The 25,894-nt window shown below is 49.6% G+C and overlaps 2 protein-coding genes across 2 annotated transcripts; one reads left to right on the forward strand and one right to left on the reverse strand.

The window, feature by feature from the left end:
* Positions 1-1,887: 1,887 nt before the first annotated feature.
* DRC7 (dynein regulatory complex subunit 7) lies at positions 1,888-15,940 on the reverse strand. Its single transcript, XM_074152240.1, has 17 exons — positions 15,804-15,940; positions 15,198-15,357; positions 14,204-14,329; positions 12,826-13,020; positions 12,340-12,489; positions 11,803-12,021; positions 11,212-11,340; positions 10,236-10,311; positions 9,610-9,738; positions 8,661-8,789; positions 7,778-8,004; positions 6,674-6,889; positions 5,504-5,614; positions 3,978-4,088; positions 2,742-2,936; positions 2,115-2,254; positions 1,888-1,978 (listed from the first exon to the last, which is right to left on the reverse strand). Exons 1-17 carry the CDS (start codon positions 15,938-15,940, stop codon positions 1,888-1,890), a joined length of 2,541 nt encoding a protein of 846 aa, XP_074008341.1.
* A 2,647-nt stretch (positions 15,941-18,587) lies between these two features.
* Positions 18,588-25,820, forward strand: LOC141467267 (uromodulin-like). Its single transcript, XM_074151732.1, has 9 exons — positions 18,588-18,743; positions 19,657-19,723; positions 20,250-20,417; positions 22,039-22,244; positions 22,830-22,990; positions 23,541-23,786; positions 24,437-24,596; positions 25,015-25,159; positions 25,720-25,820. Exons 1-9 carry the CDS (start codon positions 18,588-18,590, stop codon positions 25,818-25,820), a joined length of 1,410 nt encoding a protein of 469 aa, XP_074007833.1.
* The last annotated feature ends 74 nt before the right edge of the window (positions 25,821-25,894 follow it).

Below are 25,894 nucleotides of genomic sequence, written 5' to 3' on the forward strand. Positions count from 1 at the left end.
TTTGATACTAGTCCTTGATAATATGTATTAGCTGATTTTTTTTTTTTTTGGCAGTTGCTAATGTCCCTAGTGCCTGTACAAAGGATTTTAAATTAATTTGTTCTGTTGTCTTTTCTGGTATTGAACTAACACTGATGAGTTTGTAACCACAGGCTTGCTTGCTCCTATTTTTGTTTCTGTTTAGACACCTTAGGGTTTTCTTTCTCAGTTCCCTGATCTCCCTCAATCCTTCAGCAATTCATGGTCCTTGTGATGCGGAAATTATTTTGGCTAGTTCCTGAAGTTCCTTTTCAGTAGTGTGTTCTTACTGGAACATCTCTCTCTCCATTCTGAGCTTTCTCCTTCCCTGGCCTGTTTCTGTTCATGCCAGGTTGCCACATTAGTCAAGCATTGATGGACATAGAGCTGTCAGAAACAGTGTGTTGGTGTGGAATAGGCTGCTGCTGCTGTCGAATGGCTTGGAACATGATGTGCTGTCACGAAACATCTCGGAGCTCCAAAACTGGGAGCTGGGAGGCCCGGCCAGACCCGGGGATTTGCTGTGGTGGGTGTCAAACACCCCAACCCTCTCCCACAAGAGATACTGAACTCTCTGTTCTCCCTTTCTGAGCCCAAAATGGAGTGCATCCTTCAAGTGGCACCTAAATTAATAGGCTGTCTATAAGGGTAATTTGGTATGTTTTAATCACTCAAGATATTCAGATTAGGCCTAATGGTGGCTTTTGGTTTTCACATTGCATTCACCTCTTAAAATGCAACAAACAACACAAGAGAAAATGACTCTTGCAGTAAAACAGGCAGTTGGGGGGTGTTTCTCTGTAAAAGCACTTTAGTGTATCTATTACACTTAAAATGGACAGCTACCATAAAACAAGAAGTTTAATCGGCTCTGGTTTGTGCTGTATTTCTGGTGTCACGTCCCTTATTCTGCTGTATCACAGCAAAATACCTTCCTGCCTTCCCCCTGCTGCAATCAATATAGTCCTCACTGAAGGTGATCATTAGAGGTTGTTCCTTGAAGACCGTAACTGTTGGGAACTGTAGGCAGAATCACCACAGGTGTCCATGGTGCCTAATGCACTATAGGTGACATCAGAAATTATTTCCTAGCACGCTCAGGGACTTACTTAAATACCAATACATGGTGCACACATACTCACTTCCATTTGGGGATTGCAGGGAATGCTTATTAACCAAAAGACTTGATTGCCTACGACTTTTTAGATTTGGAATGCTTTTTGGATTCCTCTTGACACTTTACCCTGTCTGCCAATATTTGTGAACGGTGAGTGGAGATACTCAAAGAGAAGAATAAAGATGTTAAAATCCAAAGTTTGTCAATGTGAGTATTAGTTTTCACTGGGTTTTGTACTTAATAGCTCTAATGAGGTCAAAGAATTTTTATATTTGTTGTGAACTCAGAAGTTCAAAACATCTGCTTGTGCTACTTATGAAACTAAATTATAAATTTGCTCAAATATTATTGTTGGAAAAGAACCGGTATTCTCAAATAATCCTGCTCCTGATGTCAGTAGGTTTGGGGAAGAAAAGCTCTGCAACAGAGCGTGCGTAATTTGTAGCAACTTCTGAAACAGACCTTAAAGCTAAGGTCTCATTCAGGCTTCAGTCTCAACCATGATGGAATTGCACGAGAAGGCAATTGATGTAATTGTAGATGGGCCTTAAAACAAAAGAGGGAAAAGAAAATAAAAGAAGACAGTGGAATGCTACAAGTCCATTAAAATCTCCATGAATCTGATGATAACGAAAGATTTACTGCAGTCAAGTAGGAAAACTCCCCATTTGTTTTTTTGGTTTTTTTTTTCAGGCTGCTTCTAACAGGCTTCAGCACGGATTTCCAGTGTCTGCTGTGAAGGAATAAAGAAATCAGGTGTGACCAAGGTGCTCTGCCAGGCGAGGATCCTTGCGCAGCTTCTCTTCAAGAGCAAGGTACTTCTGTGGTGCGGCCTGCTTTTCCCTAGAACAAGAAGGGGTACATTGGAGGTGAACTGCAGTGGGACAGGGAGCGGAACGTTTTACAGAACAGCCTCAGTGCTGAGTGCTGGCAGCTGACCGCTAGACCTCCCCTGGTCTCAAGCAGCCATTCCCAGTACCTCTTGAGCCTCAGTGCTAGAATATGGATGTGGAATGTGGTTTCAGAGCGACGGGTGAGGAAGTCACCCTCCTCCTCTGCGCTGAGCCGATTCTGGTTTTTCTGAAACCACTGGTCCTTCTTCTGCAGCTCTTCCACCGCCTGTTGGGGGAGCAAGCAACCAGAGGTCAGGGTGATGGAGAGGACAGCAAGGAACAAAGGGACACAAAAATGCAACTTAAAGTTCAGGCACCTGAGATGAAGGAAACAGCAAATCAGAGCTGGTATTTTTTCATGGGAGGCAGTAAGTCTGAGATGAGGTCTCATAGAACAAGAAAACAAGGGGAATCAAAACATGGAACAGCGAGAGGCAGCGAAACCTGAATGTGTTGCTTCACTGTAGTTAAGAAGCGCTGGAGAACCAAATCGGCTCCAATTGAGATAGGGATTAAATTTCACCCTGGAGCTATTTTGTTCTTTGATCTCACATGCTAAGGACAAAAAAAAAAAATACAGGCATGTTTATGGCTCTCTTGAAGTAATCAAAGGAGGTTTGTTTCTTGCCTGCTGTCAGAGATGTGTGTTACCCTCCTGCCAGTACAGAGGAGAGTCCAGTAACGTGCACATCCTGGAGTGTGGCTGGGAATACCTTTTCCAAGCGAGCCTGGATGATGTTGGCTTTATTAATGAGACGGTGCTTAAAATCAGTCAGGCAGTCATCTCTGACACGCAGGGCCTGCCCCTTGGTCATTTTCTCTCTGTGGCCGATTTGAATAATAAAAGGTGCCAGGTAATCCAGATCCTGTTCCCCTGGACCCCGGAGGTCATCCTCCCTTGTCTTCTTCTGGAGGGGAAAGGACAGAGAGAGTCACGGTCCCATTTACCTGTTTCCCAAACATCCTGTGATAATGCAAAATAAAAGCAAAGACGAAAGCTCCTCCTTGCCCCCAGGTAGGAAATAATGTTTCTTTTTCCTATAGTTTGATCAAAAACTACTGCTTTGCATTAGCTTTCCATACCAGCCCTTTCCCAATGCGGATTTTATTCCTTATATTTTCTATTGTCCTTTTTAACATTTCTCCTAATTTCCTTGATTGTAGAGATGTCTCTTGTGTTACTCAGTGAGGTGCAAGAAGGGTTTTACAAAATGCATTTGTATTTGGACAGGAATGGATGAGGACTGGGTATTGTGAGTGATACCAGCTTGCAGGCTGGCAAATAGCTGGTGCTTGGATCTTTGCCCCTGCTTGTTTTTTTACGCCAGAAGTTTGGCATGAAACCTAATATCACCTTTTATAACCTCTCTATTCAGGAAAGCTCAGTCTAAAAATCATTCACAAGAATCATCTTGGAGATCTAGAAAAATTGTGAGTAATTATTCTTGAATCTTTTTGTATTTGTCCACACCAGTCATAAGGTATTAATTCCTCAACAGAGATCCTGGAACAAAATTGGCTTTGCAAGTAATAATGAAAACTAAGAAAATAATCGATTCATATCACATAAAGAAGTGCTTATTTGCCTAATAAAATGAGCCCTGGCTAAAAAGATGCAGCTTGGAATCCTTTATCATACTCCCTCCATAATCCCTATTATAAACTAATCCTTGTTAATTGTTTTTCTTTATTAACTAAACAAAATAAAACAGTAACCCTTCTCGGTAATGCGAGTTTTTGCAGAAAGTCAGAAGGTCACAGCATGATCATGTTATGTTTTCATGGGAAGTCAACTGAAGCTGTGCCGACTTACACCTGCTAGGGATGTGGCCTAGTATATTTTAATGATACAAAAAGCTCTTCAGAGATAATTCCTCAGACAGAAAAGGCTTACTCTGTGTTTCTTTGTGTACATGTAATAAATACTGGGATTAATGCAGTCTACCTACCATGGCTTCATACTGTTGTCTTCTCTTTTCATTCTTCTCCGTATTATAAATTGAAACTGACAATTTAACGTTAGTTTCTTCATTCTTGCGGACCTTCAAAATATTTAACACCTTCCAAAAAATCAGAAAAAAGACCCTCAGCTTTCCCACAAAATGACAGTACTTTTACATGCTTGACCTGCCAACAGAGTAGATGCTGTGTACAAGAACTGTAGCATAAGCTTAAATATAGAAGATCTGTACAAATATGTTCATATCATGCTGAGAGATTCCCTCTCCAGCTCCTTGAGGGGTTCCTCTTCCTTACCAAAACATTTAAAAAATAAAATCCAACAGCTTTGCCTCCGTTTCACTGAATTTCACTGAATTTTTAGAGTTGGAAGGGACCATAAAGATCATCTAGTCCAACTCCCCTGCCGAAGCAGGATTGCCCAGAGCATGTCAGAGCATGTTACTCAGGACTGCATCCAGGTGGGTCTTGAAAATCTCCAGAGAAGGGGACTCCACAACCTCCCTGGGCAGCCTGTTCCAGGGCTCTGGCACCCTCACCGGAAAGAAGTTTTTTCTCATATTTGAGTGGAACCTCCTATGTTCCAGCTTGTGCCCATTGCCCCTCGTCCTCTCACTGGCAACCACTGAAAAGAGTCTGGCTCCCTCCTCCTTCAACCCACCCTTCAGATACTTATAAGCATTGATAAGGTCTCCCCTCAGCCTTCTCTTCTCCAGGCTAAAGAGTCCCAGATCTCTCAGCCTTTCTTCATAAGGGAGATGCTCCAATCCTTGAATCATCCTCGTTGCCCTTCGCTGGACTCTTTCCAGTAGTCCCCTATCCCTCTTGAATTGGGGAGCCCAGAACTGGACGCAGTATTCCAGTTGTGGCCTCACCAGTGCAGAGTAGAGGGGGAGAATGACTTCCCCCGACCTACTGGCCACACTCTTCCCTATGCAGCCCAGAATGGTTAGAATGGTTGTATTTACCATTAGAATGGTTGTATTTATCATGAAATAATTACAAAGACTTCTAAGAACATGGATTTGTTACAGCAGTTACAGTGTGGTTAGCAATACAAGCAATCTATTTTATGAAGTATTTCTCTACAGTTGCTCCCACAAAAAGTCACTTCAATATTTTGGATAGGCCTTCCTGGAAATGCCTAGCAAGTAGATATGACATTACATACAATATCTTTTCTTTTTGGTCTTGTTCCCAGGCAAAAGACAGATATGTTTCTAGATGCCCCACTTCATATGCTGTCATTTGCTCTCTGAAACTGTCTTCTTCCCAGAGAATAAAGAGTAAGAGCAGGAGCTGGAAAGTGTGTGACTCACCATAAATACATTAAAGCTACATCTTTGCTGAACAATGACTGGGTTGAAGGCTTGATAATTCAGCATGGAAAACAGCTTTATGACACCAGAGTATTATTTTTATCACAGTTGATGCTGAGGATGCTTTGGCAACCGTCCAGCTGAAACCGTTTCCATGCCTGACCAGCTCTGACAACAGTGTGACAACTCCCTCTTACCTCTGCTTCAGATTGCTGGACTTGCAGCTTCAGCTGCTTCTCTTCCACTGTTAGCTTCTGCAACAGTTTGTACAGATGGAGCAGCTTCTCCTCTTTCTCAGAAGACCCTGCCTGGAAGCAGATAAGCTCGTGAAAGAGAGTAGTGCTCTCTGTGCATGGGACCAGGTACTCTGCTAACAGAAATTGGCACAATTCTGCTACAGTCAATGGAGTAACACCGATTCCCACCATTGAAACATCTAGCCCATGGTCAACAGTTTATTAGACTTCATTTCAATTTTGAATCCAGCAGTAATGTGAGCCAGATGGCACATCTTGCGCTTTGCTGATGCTGCTGTTATTTGGTTGGAAGCAGTTTGGCAGGGTTAGAGATGAAAGGATGGCAACCTTTCATCCAGCAATTGCGTTCCATGTATTCTCCCCAATGGAAAATAGAAACTTTAAAAAAACGTGCATAACATTAAAAAATTCTGTATTTGCAATCTCATTTTGATTTTCCTAATTTGTGCAGCATCACTGCAGAATTTACTGGCAGACTTCTGCCCCTGGTTACAGACTCACATCAATGATGTTAGTAAGTGACTCCCCCCAGCCCTGAATGAGAGAATTTGCCTTAATGACAGCACTCCACTTTTTTTTTGGAATATCTTTCATTTAAGGCTATCTATCTACCAGCACTGCATTATGCCTCAGCATCTTCCTCTGCACCTCCAGGGTAAACTCTGGGATGTTTAAGCAACGATGTGACCCAAGAAGTCCATGGCAGAATTTGAGCTAGAACCCAGGATGTCTGCCTCTGCTTCTCTGCTGTGGTCTCTTCTTCAAGAGAACAGCAGAGGAAATTTCAGCTTCCCTGCTCTGAATCCACAGGACTGAGCCCAACAGCTGCTGAACCAGCATCTTGCAAGATCCCAGTGGCTGTGTCTATGCTGCCTGATGACCAAGTCTGGAAAGATGACCTTTCACCCTACACTATGCCCTGCGTGCCCCATTACTTCCAGCATGGCATTCGTGTTGTTAGCCTGGAGGCTGTCTGTGATGGAGGGGGGCAGATGGAGCAGGGGGACACCATGGGGTCTGTCATGCTTATAGTTCTACTGACATTTCACCTTCCCTTTGTGTCTTGTGAATGTAGAAAAAGTTCAAAATACAAGTAGTTCTTCTCCATACCTGGTATGCGATGCACATTTCTGGGCTCGTGACCATTTCATTTCCTTTCCTATCCCCCTCTGCCACTTTGAAGAAGTCCTTCTTTGAGGCAGTAATGTATTTATCCTTGAGGTGATACGTCAGTTGGATCATATCCTCTGTGATCAGAAAGATACGTTCTGCTACATCTTCATCAGCAGGCTTTTCTGGGTTTCTGTGGAAACACTCCTTGATTTGCTAATGAGAGGAGAAGACAAAGAGATGGAAGCAGGTTAGCCAACACAGAAAACTGGCAATATTTGCAGAATTGGGTAAAAACCCAAGGTAAAAATTGGGCTTTTCTGCTAGGACTATGATGGCATCTCTTGGCCCATGGTCCTACTGTTCTTTCCTGTGCCTGAGAAAAAAAAGCACAAAGCTGCCTAAAGCAATGCAGAAGTCTCCTATTTGTGGAGCCAAGTATGCTCTCCAAGCTCAAAGTTAGCTTGGGATGCATCCCTGCCTGAGGGTACTGCAGGAAGCAAGGTATTTTGGAGCACAACAAAGTTTCCCACATTCCCCAAAATAGGGAAGGAGAAAGGAGCATACTGGGCGCTGGTCCAAAGGCCGGCCACTGCATGGCTCTGTCTTGGCAGGTGAAGTGTTTGAACCATACTGCCAGATGTCAGATTTCCTCCCTCTTCTGTTCTCCAAATTGGACCTGATGAGAGGAAGATTACCTGCTTGTAACTAATCAGAGTGGTGGGATACTTCATCAGAAGCCTAAAATGTTATTAGCTTGGAGTCAGAACATGAAATCACTTGACTAGATTTGAGTCCTGTAAAAATTTCATTCCAAAATCCTAGTCAAGCTTTTTTTCTTTCCTCTGACACACTTTTTCCAAGCCTTAGTTTCCTGGTATCATTGTAGCTGCTCAATTTAGTTCATGACAACTGCTCACACTGTAGCTCTCTGTTAAGACAAGCAACTGCGAGACACAGCAGCTGAACAAGGCTTGGACATCCCATCTGGACTTTTGCCTTGGCTGTGCTCACTGAAAATGAGCCTAAAGCCCTAGGTACTACGTTTTGCATAGTATAAATATCACAGTGACGGATATTTTTCTGTTTCTGCCTTGGCCGTACCACTATAGGCCGGGAGTTAATGTCAGTTCTGGTGCCAGCCAAGTGTATTTTCTTTCGTCTTTTGCCAAACTCCATGTACCGGACGTGCAGGAAGTCATCCCGCCCCACGAAGTACTCTGTCATCTCATTAGGAGTTTCAACACGTTTCTGGAGGCCATCAACTCGCGCCTCATTGTAAAACTCCATCATATATTCAGTCTCAGGTTCCAGCGACGTATAGGTATGAGCTAAGGATATAATAGAGATTGCATGTTTTCAGAGTTAGCAACCATAGTACGGTGAACACAAGTGTGTCCAGAGGAAGTCTCATTTTCTTCAGCATCAAGAAATCAAATGCATATAAGAGCGTAAGAAGGAAATGTTCTCACTGCTCTGTACCGATATTCCACAGCCTAAGGGCAGCAGGACAGCTTTGCAGGGCCACTGCCTTCCTTACACAGTAAGGCAGTAGTGACGGAGTGAAGCCTGGATCCTGCTCTTCCCAAACCAGGAATGGGCACAGCCTCTTGGCGTGAAATGCCGCTTTAGCAACAGACTTGATGCAGGACTTTCTCTTCCCCAGCTGCACAACAGTGAGAGACCAAATATAATACTAAGGAGAAAGTTTCTACTTCTATCACTTCTACTGATAAGAGTAAATTATATCATCTTATATATGTGATAGGTATGTGTTTTTCTTCTGGTTTGCTCTGGGGAGGGAGCACTGTCCAGGACTGGAAACCAACAACCCAATTGTCTACTCTCCACTGGAGACCATATTATTTATCTAGGCGATACATCCCACAAGTTTGCAGCCCCCCCAACTTTGGGCTTTTGCCACTGCTAGAAGGGATTCACATGAAGTCCCATCAGCTGCAGTGGCTGCCCAGCTGAGCTGGAATACCTTTAAGACAGAGGAAGTGTCCTGGGCTGAAGTAATCTGTGGTCAGCTGTGTTTGCTTATTCACTTCTCTCATATCCAACATGTCTTCTCGGTTTTTGAACCACTCCCTCACCTCCACTACTTCAGTACCTGGCAGGAGACAAACCGTTTCACAACCTTATGTCACTCCATTGGAGGTGGTGAGACTCATCTGATGAGTTCTCAGAATCTGCACAAGCACCCCGTGTCCAGATACAGCCAAAGCACACGTCAGACAGCCACTGGAATTGGCCCTGTGCCCAGGGGCATTTTGTAGATGAATCCTGAACTACGCTTGACTAGATGAATTATACCTTAAAAGGGTTTATTCCTCTCCATCAACAAGAACTAAAGTAATCAGCTCAGGGGGAGAAGGTGGCACAGCAGATGACTACAGTTAGGGGAGAGAAATTCTATCCCAAATATTTAATGAAGAGAAATGAGATGGGGACAGTACACTGTCCAAGAGGGCTGAGGACAGGACGTTGTATGTCCTGTTAGGAATCTGCAGTTTCTTGGACCAGCTGTTGAAGAATAATCCTTTGGAGTACAGAAATATCACAGTCCATAGCTGCCCCTTTCTATGGCTCCTGTCAACACCAGTGGGAATAGTGATGCTATTGGATCAAATCAAACCAGCCTTCCATTTCTCTGAAGACTGGAAATCCAAGCAGCAACATGAACAGCCTCACCATTGGGGTGTAAAACAGATTCAAACTCTGTCAGGAACCCCTATCAATGCTGGAAAGTTCTGGGGCTTGACAGCCAGTGAGCATGATGGAGCGTTTGAAAATACAATAGATAAGTCCCCCACAAAGGTGAAAGGAGGATGAGAAAGCACAAGAGAGACTGGCAGAAAGTAACTGCCCCCCACTTCCTATCAGCACATCCCAGGCTCAGTGCATCCAGTGTGTTCCCTCATCCCTCTTACAGCCTAAGTCTGCGTAGACGGTGAGGCGTTTCACCAGCCCATTTCCATTCAGGTATGGTGCCCATTTCTCCAGTTTTGCTTTCTTGTACAGGATCACCTTCCTCCCGTCGGAACAGCGGGTCTCAAACTCTGCAGCGGACAAGAGAGGTGTCAGAAAAACTGACTCCCTTGTACTCAGCCCCAGGAAAAAATAATTCAAGAGGGAGAAAAACATGGTCTAAGAGAAACCATGCATTTATTGATTGCATTCAGCTGCCAGTAAAGCTGTTCAGACCCTGCCTGTTTTGCTATAATGTTATAACAGTATAATAACTCTTTTCTCTCCCAAAGCAAATATTTGACAGTGCAGGGGCAGTCCCTTGTGCATAGCAGTAACAGAAAGTCCGTCCCTGGTAAAATCATTCAGCTAGCAGGAAAACACAGTGTGTGTGTGTGTGTCTGCAGGGGGATGAGACAGTGCAGTGAGGGCAGGCATTCAAACCGATAGCTGTTGCTGCCTTCATCTTCTGCACTTCACTGCTGTACCCTCATCCTGAGGGGAGAACTCTTGAGTGAGATAAACAAATGCCCTAGATCCACTAAAACGTTAGCTGGGGGCAAGCAAAAGGCAAAGGAAGAATACATACCTCTGGGAGATATCTGAATTGGGGCTACCCACGAAGGTGGCATGTCAAAACTTGTATCTCCCTCCTCCTTTTCCTGCTGAAACAGAAGCAGAGATTTGCATTTTTGGCAGCTTCTCTTACTGTGCCAGGAGACATTTTGGTTCTAAAGAATGCAGTGCAGCAATCAGAGCTCAGTTAGTGCAAAACTGGTCCTGGGGAACACAGTGGCACAGTTAGGGGAGCTGTGTCGGTCACACACAGCCCGAGGACAGAGGCAAGCAGCACACCGGAGGTTACGTGGAAGGAGAGCTTTATTGCATTCCCACGCTCTCAATAGCACAGCCCTACTCCAGCTTAATGCAATTACCTTCTAGCTAACGGTCATGCTGGATAGGATGACAATCATCATTCAAACGAATGACCAGCTTGTTTTACGTAGACCATGGAAGGCGCTTTGCTCCCCAGTTAGGAGTGCAGGCTGAGAAGTATAGATAACAGGAGGGAATGTACTGTTCCTCTGTCCTGCTGTGCTGGTGCAATGCCTGCTTTATCATGCTGTGTTCTCCCACCAGGAAAACATAACCTTTTTTTTCTTCCAGGATACAGCAATTTTAGTTTATTAGAGTACATACGTTATTTCTACACCTTGCTGGCAACTCCACCTAGCAGCCAGGAGATGAAGGTGCTGACCAGCAGAGAAAGTGTGTCCAGAAAAATTTCAGTTTGGATTATTTTTTTTTAAATTATTTCATCCCAAAGATCAATGCATTGGAGGCCTACAGAGATCCCTAGCCACTTAGGACACCAGAAGTACCACCTGGGGTCCTGCTTCAAAAAACATCAGAACTATTCAAGATGGAGAAGGATCTAAAGAGCCAACCAAAGCCTAACTAGAGCAGTAGTGATCCGACCTGGAGAGGGCAGCAGGCAGGCCTGCGAACACACCAGTTCCATACAGCATTCCCACTGCACGAGAGCCATCATTTGGGTCACTCACCGTATCATCTGAGTCCCTGTCAGATAACTCCTTTTCCTCCTCAGCATCTGAGAGCAGCTGAAGAGGCTTGCTGCTCCCTGAAAGCATAACTTCCCAGCGGATAGTGTCACCCAAGTCAAAGATGAGATCCTAGGCCATAAAAAAGAAACCCACTTAACTACAGGGCAGTCTCAAGGGCCTGACACTAAACGAAATGCTGCTCCTGCACGTCTGTGATGCTCTGGACCTGGCTGGGTGTCAGAGAGCTAAAAGAGCCTAGGCAGGCCCTGGATCTCAGTGAGGTTGGCTCATCAGATGCTTGGCTGGCTGGTGGGACCCCAAAGACTGCACCTGTGCCTAGAGGCCTGCAGACCCCTTTCCTCATGGTGCCTCTGCCACAGATGAGAGGAAGTTGTTGGAAATGCTTCTGCCTCCTTCCTCGCGGCATGCATGGCCCCAAGGTCAAGTTGCTCTAACCCATTCCCTCACCTCCCAGAGCCAACCCAGGGAATGGTAAGTGGAAACTGGGATCACCACTGATCTTGGACTTCCCCAGGACTCAGGTTAGCCCAACTGTCCTTCACAGGCACAGGGTGCTTAAGGGCTCGTTACCTTGCAGCCATTCCAGCAGTCCTGCATGTTCACCCAGTAGTTCCTGTGGTTCCAGACACTCTCGATCCCAAGGAAATGCTCATCCATGGTGCTGTGGCTGTTTCCCGTGAAGGGGTTGATGAAGAAGGTCTCAGGAACCTCCTTCTTCCCAGATAGAACCAAAACCCACGCGTGCACCCGTAAGCCACACAAAGGGTCACGCTCAGGCTTTTCCACTTCCTGTAGTGCAGAGGACAGAGTAGTAATTATTACCATTTTATTGTCACTTTAGTCCAACCCAACAGCAATCTTAATCTCTCCTCTGCCTGTTTCTAATAATCTCCAGGCCCTAAACACTCTTCAGAAGAGTGATGTAGCACATACCCAGCACATATTACTGTGCCAGCACACATTGTGTTCCCAGAGGCTCATGGCCATGATCAGGGTCGTGTCATACTTTGTGGCAGAGGGTAGTGACCTCCTTTCTTTGGTCAGCCATTACCTGTGTCTCAGCTCTTGCTCCTGGAGTTCACAGTGAGGTGGACCTCACTAACTCACCGTGACCTTCTCCACATCTTTTTCCTCATTCTTTTCAGCAGCTTCAGTTTTTGCCTTCTTGGCCTCCTGCTGAAGCTCAAACTTGCTCTGCAGGTCTGGTGGGGGCTTAACTCTATACTTGTTGGACTTCTTCATCCTCTCTTTTGGTTCCTGCCTCCACAAAAGCAGGGTATTGCTGTGAAACCCAGCAGAGATCAAAAGAAGGGAGAAAATCTATGGCTTACAGGTACCTCCCAGTTCCCAACCCTTGGCAGTTTTCAGTATTGGACCTGGTAAGCAGGAATTCAGTGAAGCCAAAGACACCTCTTAAGGAACTGTGGAAAATCACTCAAAAGATTCCTTTAGTGAGGTCCCTGCTTGGTACAGACTGAAACCCAGTGTGGAGCTGAAGATTTTCCCCCTAGCTCAACCCTGGAGCTCACTGCAAACAAACAGGCTGCACATGCAATGCTGGGCTCCTCCCTGCCCGCTTGCTGCAGGTCTCACCTCCTGTGGTTTCCTGAGGAGCGGGCACACCTTCAGAGTCTCGTCCAGGGTGCACATCTCACGGGTGGCATATCCGTGCACGCAGTAGGCATCATACCCGGCCCCAATCAGCATGGAGCACAGCAACACGCTGAAGTCAAAGCAGTTCCCTCGCTGGTATTTCAGGATGGTTGTTGGGGAATAGAGCGAACTGGGCTTGAAAGAGAGAGATGCATGTTCTCAGTGCTTGTCTTGTGAAGCTGAAGCATGCACCAGGCAGAAAGCGAGAGAGAGAGAGGGGGGATTGCCCACATCCCTAGGCTCTGCACCCATAGGGAATCTGTTATATGAAATTCCTATATATGCCACAGACCACAAAAGTCCCCCCCGCAAAGCGATCTGGGGAAAATCTGACCTCAAATCTGGTGACAAATTTAACCACAGGGAGAGATGGGCAGGACAAGCTCGTCAAATTGCTGAAAATCTAATGCTAGCCTCAACGCTGGAGTGGGGCTTACCTCCCCCTCTAGCTGGACTGTCTGCAGTGTTTCAAAGCAGAAGACCCATAAGCTAAGTTATAATTCAAAGGAGGGAACATATTCCCTTCTGGCCCTCACCAGTGACCAAGCAAAGGGATCAACATGCATATACTGCATATAGAGAGGTTCTACATAGACAGTCCACTCCCAGAGCTCGGACATCAGCTTAGGTGATCAAGGCAGTCTCCATCTGCTAAATGGAGATACATTCTGTGTGGTTGCAAAGTGCCAGAGCTCCTCTTGAGACCCTGGGACTCTTGGGACACACTCGGCCAGCACAGAGCTGGTGTAGATCGTCTGGGGCACTCTGAAGGGCGTCAGCAGTCCTTATTAGCAAAGAGTGTGCTCCCTTGGCCCTAGATGATTCACACCAGCCAAGAACTTGCCCTAACTCTGACATCACCTCTTCTTGCCAGTGTAGAAATCTCCCTTCAGCCACCCCAAAATATCCCCAAAATTGGGATAGAAATGTCTAAAGCTCCTAAGAACTGGTCACTGAGGTCAAGCATCATCCCCTGGGCTTTATATGCTCCTTTGTTCCAAAGCCTTTGGAGGGGAAGCTTGTCTGCCATTGCAACCCACAGCAGACCAGATCTGGGTTGACCAAGAGCAAGGTCAGGCCAAGTCTTGCAGAAACGGTGCTCAATTACTTGACAGGTACAACACTCCACCGTACTGGGATTATGGGTCCAAACAGAGCGCACAGGGCCTGGGAAAACTGGGGGGGTTGCCTAAGTAATGAGGGGATGATGGAGGGGTCAAAGACCTTTGTAATCCCAGCCACTACGGTTTCCACATTGTGTCCTGCTGTCACCTCCGTCATGGGGTTGCTTCTGATGGGACTGCAGCCCCTTTCTTACCGGTGCAATAGGGGACTTGAGGGGCTCCATGGTGAGGTAATCAGAGATGAAGCTGGCACAGCCATCCCAGTGGTACAGTTCTGCATAAGGCAGGAGGGTTGGCCTCACCGTTGTGCTCACAAACTTCTGTAGGGCAACAGGAGGACTCTGGTTAGCCAACAGATGCCTGGCAGAGTCTCCTGTCCAAAGCCATCCTTCAGCCACCCCTGGATGTCACACCTCACGTTCAGGACCTCCCTAGAGCATATCAACAGTGTCAGTAACCCTCCTCGCCTGTTCTGAGATGGAAACTGCATGGAGCTGAGAGGCTGTCTGCTTGTCTATGGCTAAAACTTCAAGCTCATCCCAGACACATTACAGATACGAGCCAGTTCTTCTCTAAGGTTTCAAGTAAGAAACTCTTTCTCTAAACTTACAAATAGCTACCGCCCTTTCCAGCTTTTACATCCTCCAGCATTTTTTGCTTTGCATGTTAATGATACAATAAATTTGGGGGAAATATGGTCCCCCAAAGTAGCAATTCCAGATGCCCAGGGGAGCATCAGGTCCAGAACTAGACAAGAGTTGTGCAGCTTAACCAGACCACAAACTTCCACATTTACTTCCTTCCCTGTAACTTCTAAGAAGTTTGGATTAAGACCTAACTCTGGATCGAGATTCCATATCTGTGATTAAGCCTAAGATTTAACTCTTTCGTGTGTTTCTTTTACTTTCCTTTATGTTCCTGTTTCTTAAGTGTCATGCTGCAAGGCTGCAAGCTGCCTGCAGCCTACATAGCACCATCACTATGTGCGTGGTACAACGTGCTTGTGGATTTGGACAGCTGGGGTGTTCCCAGGGTGCTGTGTGCCTGCTCAGGGTGCTGTGGGCATGGCAAGTGGCCTCCCATTCCCTTTGGCCAGGAGGGAGGGCAGGAAGGGCTGCTGTCCTTCCCCAGCATTCCGCACTATGGAAACCGAGCGCTCCCCGTGCCCAGCCGCACACCGCCCCATACCTCCACGCCACACTCGTTGACCGGGTGGAGGAAGAGCGGCTTGCGGTCAGGACAGAGGTGAGTGTACTGCTGGAGGAAATGGTCAGCGATGTGCAGCAGCTTCTTTTCCTTCAGGGAATTTGTCTTGTACGAGGATGGTAATTGGGATGTGTCAATGGAGCTAAATTAAAAATCAGTTCCAGTTAAAATCACTTCCAGGGCAGGAGGGGGCAGAGACACAGATAATAAGCCGGAAGCAATTCCGGCAAGATGATCTGCTATCAAAACATAGCAGGGGCTCCCTGTTTCCCAGGGAAAAAAAATGGGGATCATATCCAAGGATATGATTTTGACATAGCCAAGCTTCTCTGGAGTGATGCCAAGCTGAAATATACCCAGAGACTCAGGCATCTTTATATAGTGTCATGATACAGCAGCAAATGAATGTACAATGAAGTGAGTTGTTTTACTCACACGCGCCCACTCTCGGACAACATGCGAAACTTGCTCACTCCCCTCCCCATGCCAGGGGACCAGATGTGCCACCCACACGTGTGCGATCTCCCCATGGGCCCCACAGGGACCGTCTCTGCTCATCCCAGTAACTGACAGACACACGTGACTTACGGTACATCACTTGGGATGCAGACTTGCTCTACAGACACCTTCATCTCCATGTCCTGGAGGTTATCATTGATCTCCAAAGCCTTCAGCTCTTCTTCTTCTCTTTGCTCCTCTTCCTCCTTCTCCTCCAGGACATCCATTCTGTCTCCTCCTGGGCACAGCAGAAATGCATGCACCAGGGTGAATTAAGGGATATACACCAGATATACAGCAACACAGAAACATTTGCACTCTGGCTGTAGTGTTTTAGAATCACAGAATCACAGAATGGTTAGAGTTAGAAGGGACCTTAAAGACCATCTAGTTCCAACCCCCCTGCCATGGGGCAGGGACACCTCTCACTAGACTATGCTCACTGGACTTAGGCCCATGCAGCCTGGCCTTGCACACCTCCAGGGATGGGGCATCTGCAACCTCTCTGGGCAACTTGGGCCAGTGTCTCACCATCCTCACAGTAAAGAATTTCTTCCTAATATCTCATCTCAGTCTCCCCTCTTTCAGTGTCAAACCCTTCCCCCTCGTCCTATGGCTCTCCTCCCTGATCCAGAGTCCCTCCCCAGCTTTCCTGGAGCCCCTTGAGGGACTGGAAGGGGCTCTAAGGTCTCCCCGGAGCCTTCTCTTCTCCAGGCTGAACCCCCCCAACTCTCTCAGCCTGTCCTCACAGCAGAGGGGCTCCAGCCCTCCCAGCATCTCCGTGGCCTCCTCTGGCCCCGCTCCAACAGGTCCATGACCTTCGGATGTTGGTGGCCCCAGAGCTGGAGGCAGCTGGAGGAGGGGGGGTGTCTCACCAGAGCAGAGCAGATGGGCAGAATTCCCTCCTGGAATTTAGTACATGAAGATGGCTGAGGCAGCCAGAAGTGTGACAGTAAAGGGTGAGCGCTGAATGTGAGTTTGGGCTGGGCTTGGTAAATAAGTGGCTGCATGTTCCTGGCCCCCCTGAGCGTGGGGTACACGGCAGAACAGGGGGAGCCCGGCTCAGTAGGGGACAGCACATCCCCACGTCCAGCCTCGGATCATGGTGCGGCCCCTGCTTCCCGTGCAAATGCTGCGTCCTCTGTCCTGCCTGGAATGCTGCCAGCTGGGAAGCAGCTCCCAGGAGCTCCGGACATTGCTGGGCACCTGCTGACAGCCCACATAGCCCATGCTGTCTGGGCTGCTCTGAGCCCGGCCGGCCGCTATGGGGCCTTGAAGGGAAGGGTATGTTTTGCAGCAGAGTCAGCAGCCTCCAAGGACAGAGCGCTGTTTATATTATTTAATGACATCTCAGGGAGGTTCGGGGCTGTTTGCTTCCCCCTCCTTGAGGTCGGGCTGACCTCCTGAGGAGCCGACAGCGCGAGGGAGGCACAGACCTTGCACGGGGGGTGTCCCGGGGTCCAGCGCTGCTCCCCGGCCTCGCCACCACCCCTTCGGCCCCACGGCCCCGAGGACGGCCAGGCTGCAGCCGCCGCGGCTGCTCCCCAGCCCTCCCGCCGCCTCCCCCGGCCGCACCGCCGCCGGGCCCGCGCACCATGGCAACGCCCGCCGCACGGGCGGCTGGGGGCCCTGCCGGGGTCTGCGGCCTTTCCCGGGCCTGCCCCCGGTCTTTCCCGGGCCGCCACTCGGTCTACCCTCAGGGCTCCCCCCAGGCGGCAGGCCACCCCGGGCGGGCCGCAGGCCACCCCCGATCCCGGGCTGCCCCCCGGGGCTCCTCAGGTGGCCATCTCGCACCCTCTCGGCTGCCCCAGCCCTCCCTGCCCGCCGTCCTGAGTCTCCCCCAGGCTGAAAGCTCCCGACAGCCCCCCGGAGAAGGCACATTTATGGTGGCAGCCTCCTCCGTCCACAAGACTTTTGGGCAAAATAAAGAGGAAGTGGCTAAACCCTGCCTGCCAGGATAGCTTTGCCACCAGCCCCTCAGAGGCCACAAGGCTGCTTGTAAACTTACAGGTTTCACTCTCTTGAAAAAAAAGAACAAAAAAACAAACCCACAAAAAAAGCCCCTTCCCACATTCCTCATCATTTTCCTTTGTTGCTTTCTCAGCCTGCGGGCTGCACTGCCTTTGAATCTCTGAGTCTGTGCAAGCTTATGCCCCGGTTAATTACTTTCTAAAATACATAACGGAAAGCAGAGATTCTCATCCAAAAGCTGGCAGCAAGGGATGGCAGGAGGCCTTTTTTCTTTATTCTTTTTTCTTTTTCTTCCATTTTTTTAAATTGGTAGTCCATTAGGCTGTCAGCAGGGTCAGGTGCTTAACACTTCTGTTTTCTGTTTTTCATTGTGGTTAGGAAAAAACTGGATGGATGGACGTTCACATTTGCTGCTATGTTATGGTGTCTGTAGCAATTAAAGCTCTGAGGACACACAGGATATAGTCAGTATAAATCAAGAAGCATCACTTTGAATGATTACTGCTGTTTGCAGCTGGTTACTGTTTCCCAAAGTGTGGTAGGATCAAGCCCTCATCCCTCCATCTCTCACCAGTAATTCTCACCAGATCGTAGATGTTGGCAGTCAGTACAAAAACATCCAAAGCAAATGTACGTTGTGCTTGCAAACCCCTCAATTCAGTACATACAGTTATCTGGCCTTCGTGTGTGCCGCTGTGGTATCCGTTGTTATTGCTGCGTCAAAAGCAGGTGCCACGAAACCAGTTGGATGTGCAAAACCCAAGATTCCTGGGGATTCTGCAGATACTGCCCCTGTTTGGGATCCCACCAAGGCCATGAATTGGGTCAGCGTTCACAAGCCCTCAGCTAATCGGAAGGGCCATCTGTGCCGGAGGATGTGTGGTAGAGTCCTTTCCTCCCGAAATGCAGCTGAAGGATGCTAAACTGACTCTTGTGCAATCACGGAGGCAGTGTGTCTGCATGGGGGGGAAGGATGAGCTGCTGGAGGGTGATAAAAGGCACGCGGCGGGAGCACAAGAGCAACCCGGGGGTGGAGGAGAATCAAGTGGCCTGTTGATGGTAAGTGGGATGAGAACAAGGTGAGATCTTGACACTGGTGGGATCTCTCAGGACTGCTGCAGTGAGCCTGGAGCAGAGTGAGGAATAAACCCTCCTTGTCATGAGGTCTGGTGGTCGCAGCCACGTGGGGTCAGGCAGAGGGGGTACGCGATGTGCTGCCAGACCAGAGCGGGGCTTTTGGCATTGGCTTTGATGCACTCTCAGTACACCTGCAGGGCAGAGGGGTGGCAGAGCATTGCTCCAGCTGCCAGCCCCAGCTGACAAGTATCTATGTCTATGATAAGGAGACTCCAGTGTCAGGGCTCATCCAGCACCGTGCCATTAATTTCCCTAAAGAAATCCATTATCTATACTAATGGGGAAGATCAACTTAATCTGTGGCTTTGTAGCATTAATTTTAGTTGTGTTCAAGGCTTTGGGGTTTTTTTTAATCTCATTGCCTCCTTGCTATGAGTATGAGTTACTGGAAAAGCAAGGATCCTATTGCAAATTCTGTCTCTTCAAAAAGCTGTAGTGGGAAGAGGGAAACTCCTTTCCTCTCCGGGGAGCCTGGACTGAAGCCTCGGCTGTGCAGTTTTACTCAGAGTGCCTGTTCTTACTGAAATGTGGCTTTATCACTGTCAGCATATCCCTGCAGGTTCGAGGTCTGGTTTCTCCAACCCCCTTTCTGGAATAGCTACCTAAATGCAGGCCGGTACTTGACCCTTGTGTTAGCCTGGCGGGGAGGTGTTTCTGATCTGGCCCTTTAGGATAGGAAACAACTTTGTGCCATTGAACCTAGAGTTTTTGGAGGAAATACAGTACAGAAATTATCGCACCGATGCTTGAGTGTTGGCTCTTTCTGTATGACTGCAAACATCAACAGTGAGCATCCTAAAAATCTGAGTGACCCAGAGCTTGCTTGTTTTTACAGGAAAGGACTATGAGACATTTGCTGCTGGTCTCTGCCCTCTGCCTGGCTGGCTGTGAAGGCAACAAGAGTGAGTACCCCTTACACTGTCCCTGCTGGGTCACAGACGAGTAGTATGGAAAGGAGAGGTCAAACCCTCACCCTGATCTGTGTCCAGGTTCCTCATTCTGGGCGCTGCTGAAGGCTGCTAAGGGGGGGACAACAGAGCAGGGCTCAGTGGGGGCAGGAACTGGGGTGCAAAATAGGCAGAAACCTCAAGCTCTCCATCCCAGCCGTGTATGGAATATAACCTGTGGAGATGGGCACAGGTGCTGTGATGTGCCACTGCTCTCCTTGCTAGCCGGTGCCAGGCTCCATAGCTCTGATCCAGTTTATGGCCATGCTGAGGAGGTCTCCCAGGCTCTCAATCACATCCTCCCAGGCAAGCTGAGGTGTCAGGTTGTTCCTCAGATGTGCCTGCTCTGGTTCTAAGTGAGGATCTCAGCCCGTGCGAGCTGGGCAGGGCTTCACACTGTGGGGCGAGTTCACTTGCATCTTGCATTGGGAAGATATTCTTGCTGTTTCAGATATTTTTGCTCACCTTTCCTTTGCTGCAGGTGAGCTGGCAAGCCCACGTGACCCGAGGCAAGGGGTTGCCCTCCATTTTAAGAGGAGCCCAGATGCCTGCCTGCCAAACCCATGCCAGCATCAGGGGACCTGCCAAGTGATGGAGGACAGACCAATTTGCAGCTGCAAACCGGGCTTCACAGGCTCATTCTGCCAAGGTAGGGCTGGGGATGCTGGTGAACCCTCCCCAGTCTGTCCACGGGCACCAGATGGAAGGGTGATGGGCATGGTGCACTGGTGTTACCCCTGCTCTTCACTGCAGGCTCCAGGAGCATGTCCGGGTGCATTGCCCGCTCCCCCCCCCCAGCCATGCCCTGACTACACGTTGGTACAAGACCTAGTCACAGGCTGTTTCCTTCCTCCCCAGAAGTCTTAATTCCTGTAAGAAGGAAGCCTTTGCTGTCAAGAAGCCATGCTGTGGTGTAGTCATGCCAGGACACCCCAGCATGCTGCAGAGCACAGCTGCCTTGTAGTCTCGGCACAACCACATGCACTCCATCACGGCTACAGTAAAGGCTCCTTCCAGACACTGGCCAAAAACTGTGTCTTCTTCATCTGAAAGTGGGGATCGCTGTCCCTGTCTGGTGCCTTTGACAGACTGCAGTGATTCTGTAGACAGCCCTTGAAGGGGGTCAGACCCACAACATCTGCTTTTGATGTCTTAGGCTTAAGGACTGTGTCTGTTCAGCGTAGTGGCAGCCATGGACTTGTGCAGGTCTTAGGCAACCAGTACAAAATGACAGACCCACATTAACTTCTGCATGTTCCCAAAGGTTTGTCTTTTGCCCAGTGTCTCTGAAGGGCTCTACCAGCAGCCTCCAACAAGACTGGGATGCGGATCTGTTGAGCTTGGTGGGATGGTGTGATCCCACAGCTGACCTGGAGCCTGTCTGACCTGGACAGGCTGGAGAGGTGAGCCCATGCCAACCTCATGAAATTCAAGAAGACCAAGTGCAAGGTCCTGCACCTGGGTCACGGCAATCCCAAGCACAAATCCAGGCTGCGCGGAGAATGGATTGAGAGCACCCCTGAGGAGGACTTGTAGGTGTTTGTGAAAGAGAAGCTCAACATGAGCCAGCAGTGCGCGCTGGCAGCCGAAAAAGCCGACAGCATCCTGGGCTGCATCAAAAGAAGTGTGGCCAGCAGAGTGAGGGAGGTGATTCTACCCCTCTACTCCATTCTGATGAGACCCCACCTGGAGTACTGTGTCCAGCTCTGGAGTCCTCAGCACAGGAAGGACATGGACATGTTGGAATGGGTCCAGAGGAGGGCCATGAGGATGATCAGAGGGCTGGAGCACCTCTCCTATGAAGACAGGCTGAGAGAGTGGGGGTTGTTCAGCTTGGAGAAGAGAAGCCTCCAGGGAGGTCTTATAGCAGCCTTCCAGTACCTAAAGGGGGCTACAGGAGAGATGAAGAGGGACTCTTTATGAGGGAGTGGAGCCATAGGACAAGGGGTAATGACTTTAAACTGAAAGAGGGGAGATTTAGATTAGATATTAGGAAGAAATTCTTTGCTGTGAGGGTGGTGAGACACTGGCCCAGGTTGCCCAGGGAAGCTGCTGATGTCCCGTCGCTGGATGTGTTCAAGGCCAAGCTGGACGGGGCTTTGAGCAACCTGGTCTGGTGGGAGGTGTCCCTGCCCAGGGCAAGGAGGTTGGAACAAGGTGATCTTCAAGGTCCCTTCCAACCCAAACCATTCTACGATGCTATAATTCTATGACCTAGGGCTCCTCCAGGCCTCTTCCTTATTGCTATTGCAGATTGCTTTTTCCCCCAGATGTGGTACTGAAGTTGGCCTGTGAGGAAGAGCACATGAAGATGATGGTGAGGAAGGAGGTGTTTGAACTCTTGAAAATCCCCCGGGAACTTGTCCACTTGAAGAACCAGGAATGCAAGGTCTCAGAAAGGGAAGAAGAGGACGAGCTTTTTTTTGCAGCCACTCTCACAGGTGAAAACCACACTGCCTGCGGATCAATAATTCAGGTGAGGATCCAGCAGAGCCTCTCTGCATAGCTCTGAAGCTGCGAGAGGAGCAGACACGCTAAGTGGGGACAGCAAGGGGAAGCCCCGAAGGCTTTTCCTTTTATATCTGGGTGCTATAAAGTTCTCATTCCCCTTGGAAGGCTTCCCTGGGGGCTGTCAGAAAGCTCCTCTGCCTCCAGCAAACCCCTGCTGGCAGCACATCTTGTCTTATTCAGCAGAGCATAGAAGTCTCACTGTGCTCTTTACTAGCTGACAACAGCCCTCGGCTTTCTGGCAGCATCCTCTGAGCTCTGCAGCCCTGACTATAGCCCCTTGGTCCCTCACTTGATTCGTGGGTCAGGGAGGGTGCAGAGGAACTGGTGCAGAGAAACCGGGCACAGGAGGGCCCTCACCTGTGGTCACTATGCTGACTCCTGCCTATTCCGGTGATGGTTGCCCCTGGACGTGGAACTTGAGCAAAAACCCCAGCAGACATCTAGGAGGCCTGGAACAGCTACAGCTGAGTTGCACCATCTGAACCGGAGCTTGTTGCTCTGTGTATGAGCTTAGACATGGTCTGGAGATTTGGTTTCTGTGTCATTCCAGCGAAATAGCTCCCATGTGTCATACTCCAACGTCATTGAGTCAGAGCAGGAAGCGCGCGGAGGCGTGATCTCCCGGAGGTTTCAGCTGGAGGTGCATTTCTCCTGCATCTATGCCTACGAGCAGGTGGTGAAACTGCCCTTCACTCTCACTGCTGTTGACAAGTGAGTGATCCCTCTTCACCTTGCTGCTGACATGATAGCTGTGAACTTGCAGAAAAGTAGATGCCTTCAATAAGGTGATCTGCAAAGGCCCTGGGGAGCCACTAGAGAGCTCTGAGAGCAATGCCACATCGCAGTGTCTCCCTTTTTCTTCCCAACATAGTTTTTCAACACAAGGTTTGGGCCTGGGACAGAGCCAGAGGGGCACACACAATCTACCTTTCTCCTATCCTCACTGCTTGAAACCAGCTAGCCAAAAAATAAAGGATGGGAACAAGAAGATGCCCCCAGCAGGCCCGAGTGGAGGTGCAGGTTAGGACCCCCTGGGTTGCCTTTCTCATAGACGTCACTGGCCAGCAGGTCAGTGGGAACCCCTGAAGGTCTTTGCCTCTGTCTGCACATGGTGCGGGACAACCAGGAAGCAGCTCGGGGCCTGGCTCTCACAAGGCTCCACCTGGGAGCAGAGTCAGTGCCTCTGCACCAATGGCCTGACTTGTGCTACATCCTTCCTGCCTTCTTGTTCTGCTCGTGAGCTCTCCTCCTCTCCTCTCAGGCTGGTGCAGTTTGTGGTCAGAGAAGGACACTTCAACGTCAGCATGAGACTGTACAAGACTCCCTCCTACCTCCAGCCCTATCACCTGCCAACTACAGTCATCCCCATCACGGACACACTCTATGTCCTGCTGAAGATAGAAGGACAGCACCAGCTCAAATACTACCTGCTGAGTGTTGAGGACTGCTGGGCTACACCAAGCACCGATCCCTACCAGGACACACGGCACAAGCTCATTGAGAAGGGGTGAGTGGGGTGCCCCTGGTACATCTGGTCTCCTTGCACCATGAGCACAATCATGTCTCTTTGCTGGGTGCTAAGGACAGGTTGTTGTGTGGGAGCAATGAGCAGTGACACCATCATAGGTGGAACCTATGGTTGACACCATCATTGAATAGGTGGACCAGCCCCATAGATGAGCCCCCTAACTGCTCTGAACTGTGCTCCCTCTCCCAACCCAGCTCTGCTGCCAATAGTGCTGCCTTCCCTCTAGCATCACTCCTGGCCAGCTGGAGAGGTAAAGGGCAAGGAAGGGAGAGGGGAAACCTTGCTGGGATGCGCATAGAGGTATCTGCTGAAGAGCTTGCATTAGAGCTGGCTGCAGCCAAGTTAAGCCAGTAACGCAGATATCCGGGAAGTTGGAGCCACAGCCAGGCTCACTCCACCCCTGCAGAGCAGCTGAGGCCCCACAGAGCAAGGCACGAGCCAGGCCCTGTTCTGGTGGCAGCTCGTCCCACAACGCAGAGTGCCAAGGAAAGGCATCCCCACTGGCACCAACAGAAATAGTCCTGTTCAGCAAAGCTTGGGGGCTGCGCCCAGTCCCTGTGTGCTCTGGTGTTCCAGGCTGGGATGCTTCCCCTCATTTGCCACCTGCTGATTCAGCCATCATGTCCCAGGTGTCCCCATGATGAGACAGTGACATACCTGAATGCTATTGGAGAGAGCACTACTGCCAAGTTCAGCTTCCAGATGTTTCGGTTTGTTGGTTACCCCGAGGTGTTCCTGCACTGCCGTGTCCGGCTCTGTGTCCCCGACAGCCTGGAGCCCTGTTCCAAGGTGAGCTCTCCTGGTGGTCTGCCTGGGCAGGGGCACCTCCCTTCCCTTGGCCTGCTGTTTGGAGAAGGGGATCTGCTGTGGTTTTGGGTGCCTCAGCACAATAAACACCTCCCAGCAGCGGGAGCTCACCCTGGCACCCTGAACTGCAGGTACAAGGGCTTGGACCCACCAGAGAGCTCCTTTCCCTCTTCCCTCTGTCTGTTGGATATTTGCAGGAGGAGAGGTTTATGCTAGGAGTTGGGGAGGAGCAGGCTCAGGTCCTTCAGGCTTCTGTCATGCTCTGAGGTCTGGACTGCCCACAGGCTGCAGCCCCAACTGTGCCTCTGCTGGGGGAGACCACCAGGACAGCTCTTGCCTCCAGAGCAGGCTTCTCCCCTGCCCTCTGGTCCCATCACCCTTCCCTTGGTTTTGTTGACAGCAATGCCCCAGGCACTGGAGGAGGAAGCGGGCACTGGAGGATGACTACAGTAAGATTGTCTCCTACGGGCCCATCCGCCTGCTGGCTGCCCCTCCCTTGGGCAGAGAGATCCACCATTCCAGGACTGACCAACAGGACCTGGGGGGTACGTATGTGTGGAGTCTTTCAGGTGTCATGGCCATGCACAGTGTGCTCCAGAAGCCAGACCAACACAGAGAGGATAGCCCTGCGTGAGCGACTCCCTACCAGGCACAGGTCGGGCTGAGCCAGGGAGCTGGGCGGGAAGGGACCAGGAGCCAGAAGGCTGTCGGTGCAGCACCCCAGGCCAGGAAGGCTGGGTTTTCACGCTGGACCTCCTCATCAACCCAGCAAGGCAGGCTCCTTCTGAGCGCTGAGATCAATCCAGAAGATCCAAACAGCATTCCAGGACCAGGGCTGGGGACAAGCCCACCTCAGCATAGCTCAGACCAGGTGCGAATGCTGAGCTAAATGGAGACCCTGGGCAATGGGTGTGGGTGGAGGCACCAGGTGAGGCCAGTTGGGGTGACTGAGTCCTGTTAGTGCCCTCAGGAACCCAAAGAAACCGCAGCTTCAGTGGCTCTTAGCCTTCACAGGAGATGACCTCCCCTGAATCTGCTCCCAGCCAGGGCTCAGAACTGTCTCAGGGGACCCAGATGTATAACCAGCCTTTCTCTCCTTTGGCAGGACCCAACCCATGGCTCCCTGCAGCCCTCATCCTGCTGTGCGTGCTCGGTGTGCTCACTGTGGCTGCTGCGGCCACCGGCGCCAGGCAGCGAACGGTGTAGAGAACGGCTGTTCCCTAATAAACGTGATAGTAGCAGAGAGGCTCTTGCCTGTTTCTTTACAGGTTTTTTTTGGG

The sequence above is a fragment of the Numenius arquata genome, chromosome 8, assembly GCF_964106895.1.
Source record: "Numenius arquata chromosome 8, bNumArq3.hap1.1, whole genome shotgun sequence".
Lineage (NCBI taxonomy): Eukaryota > Metazoa > Chordata > Aves > Charadriiformes > Scolopacidae > Numenius > Numenius arquata.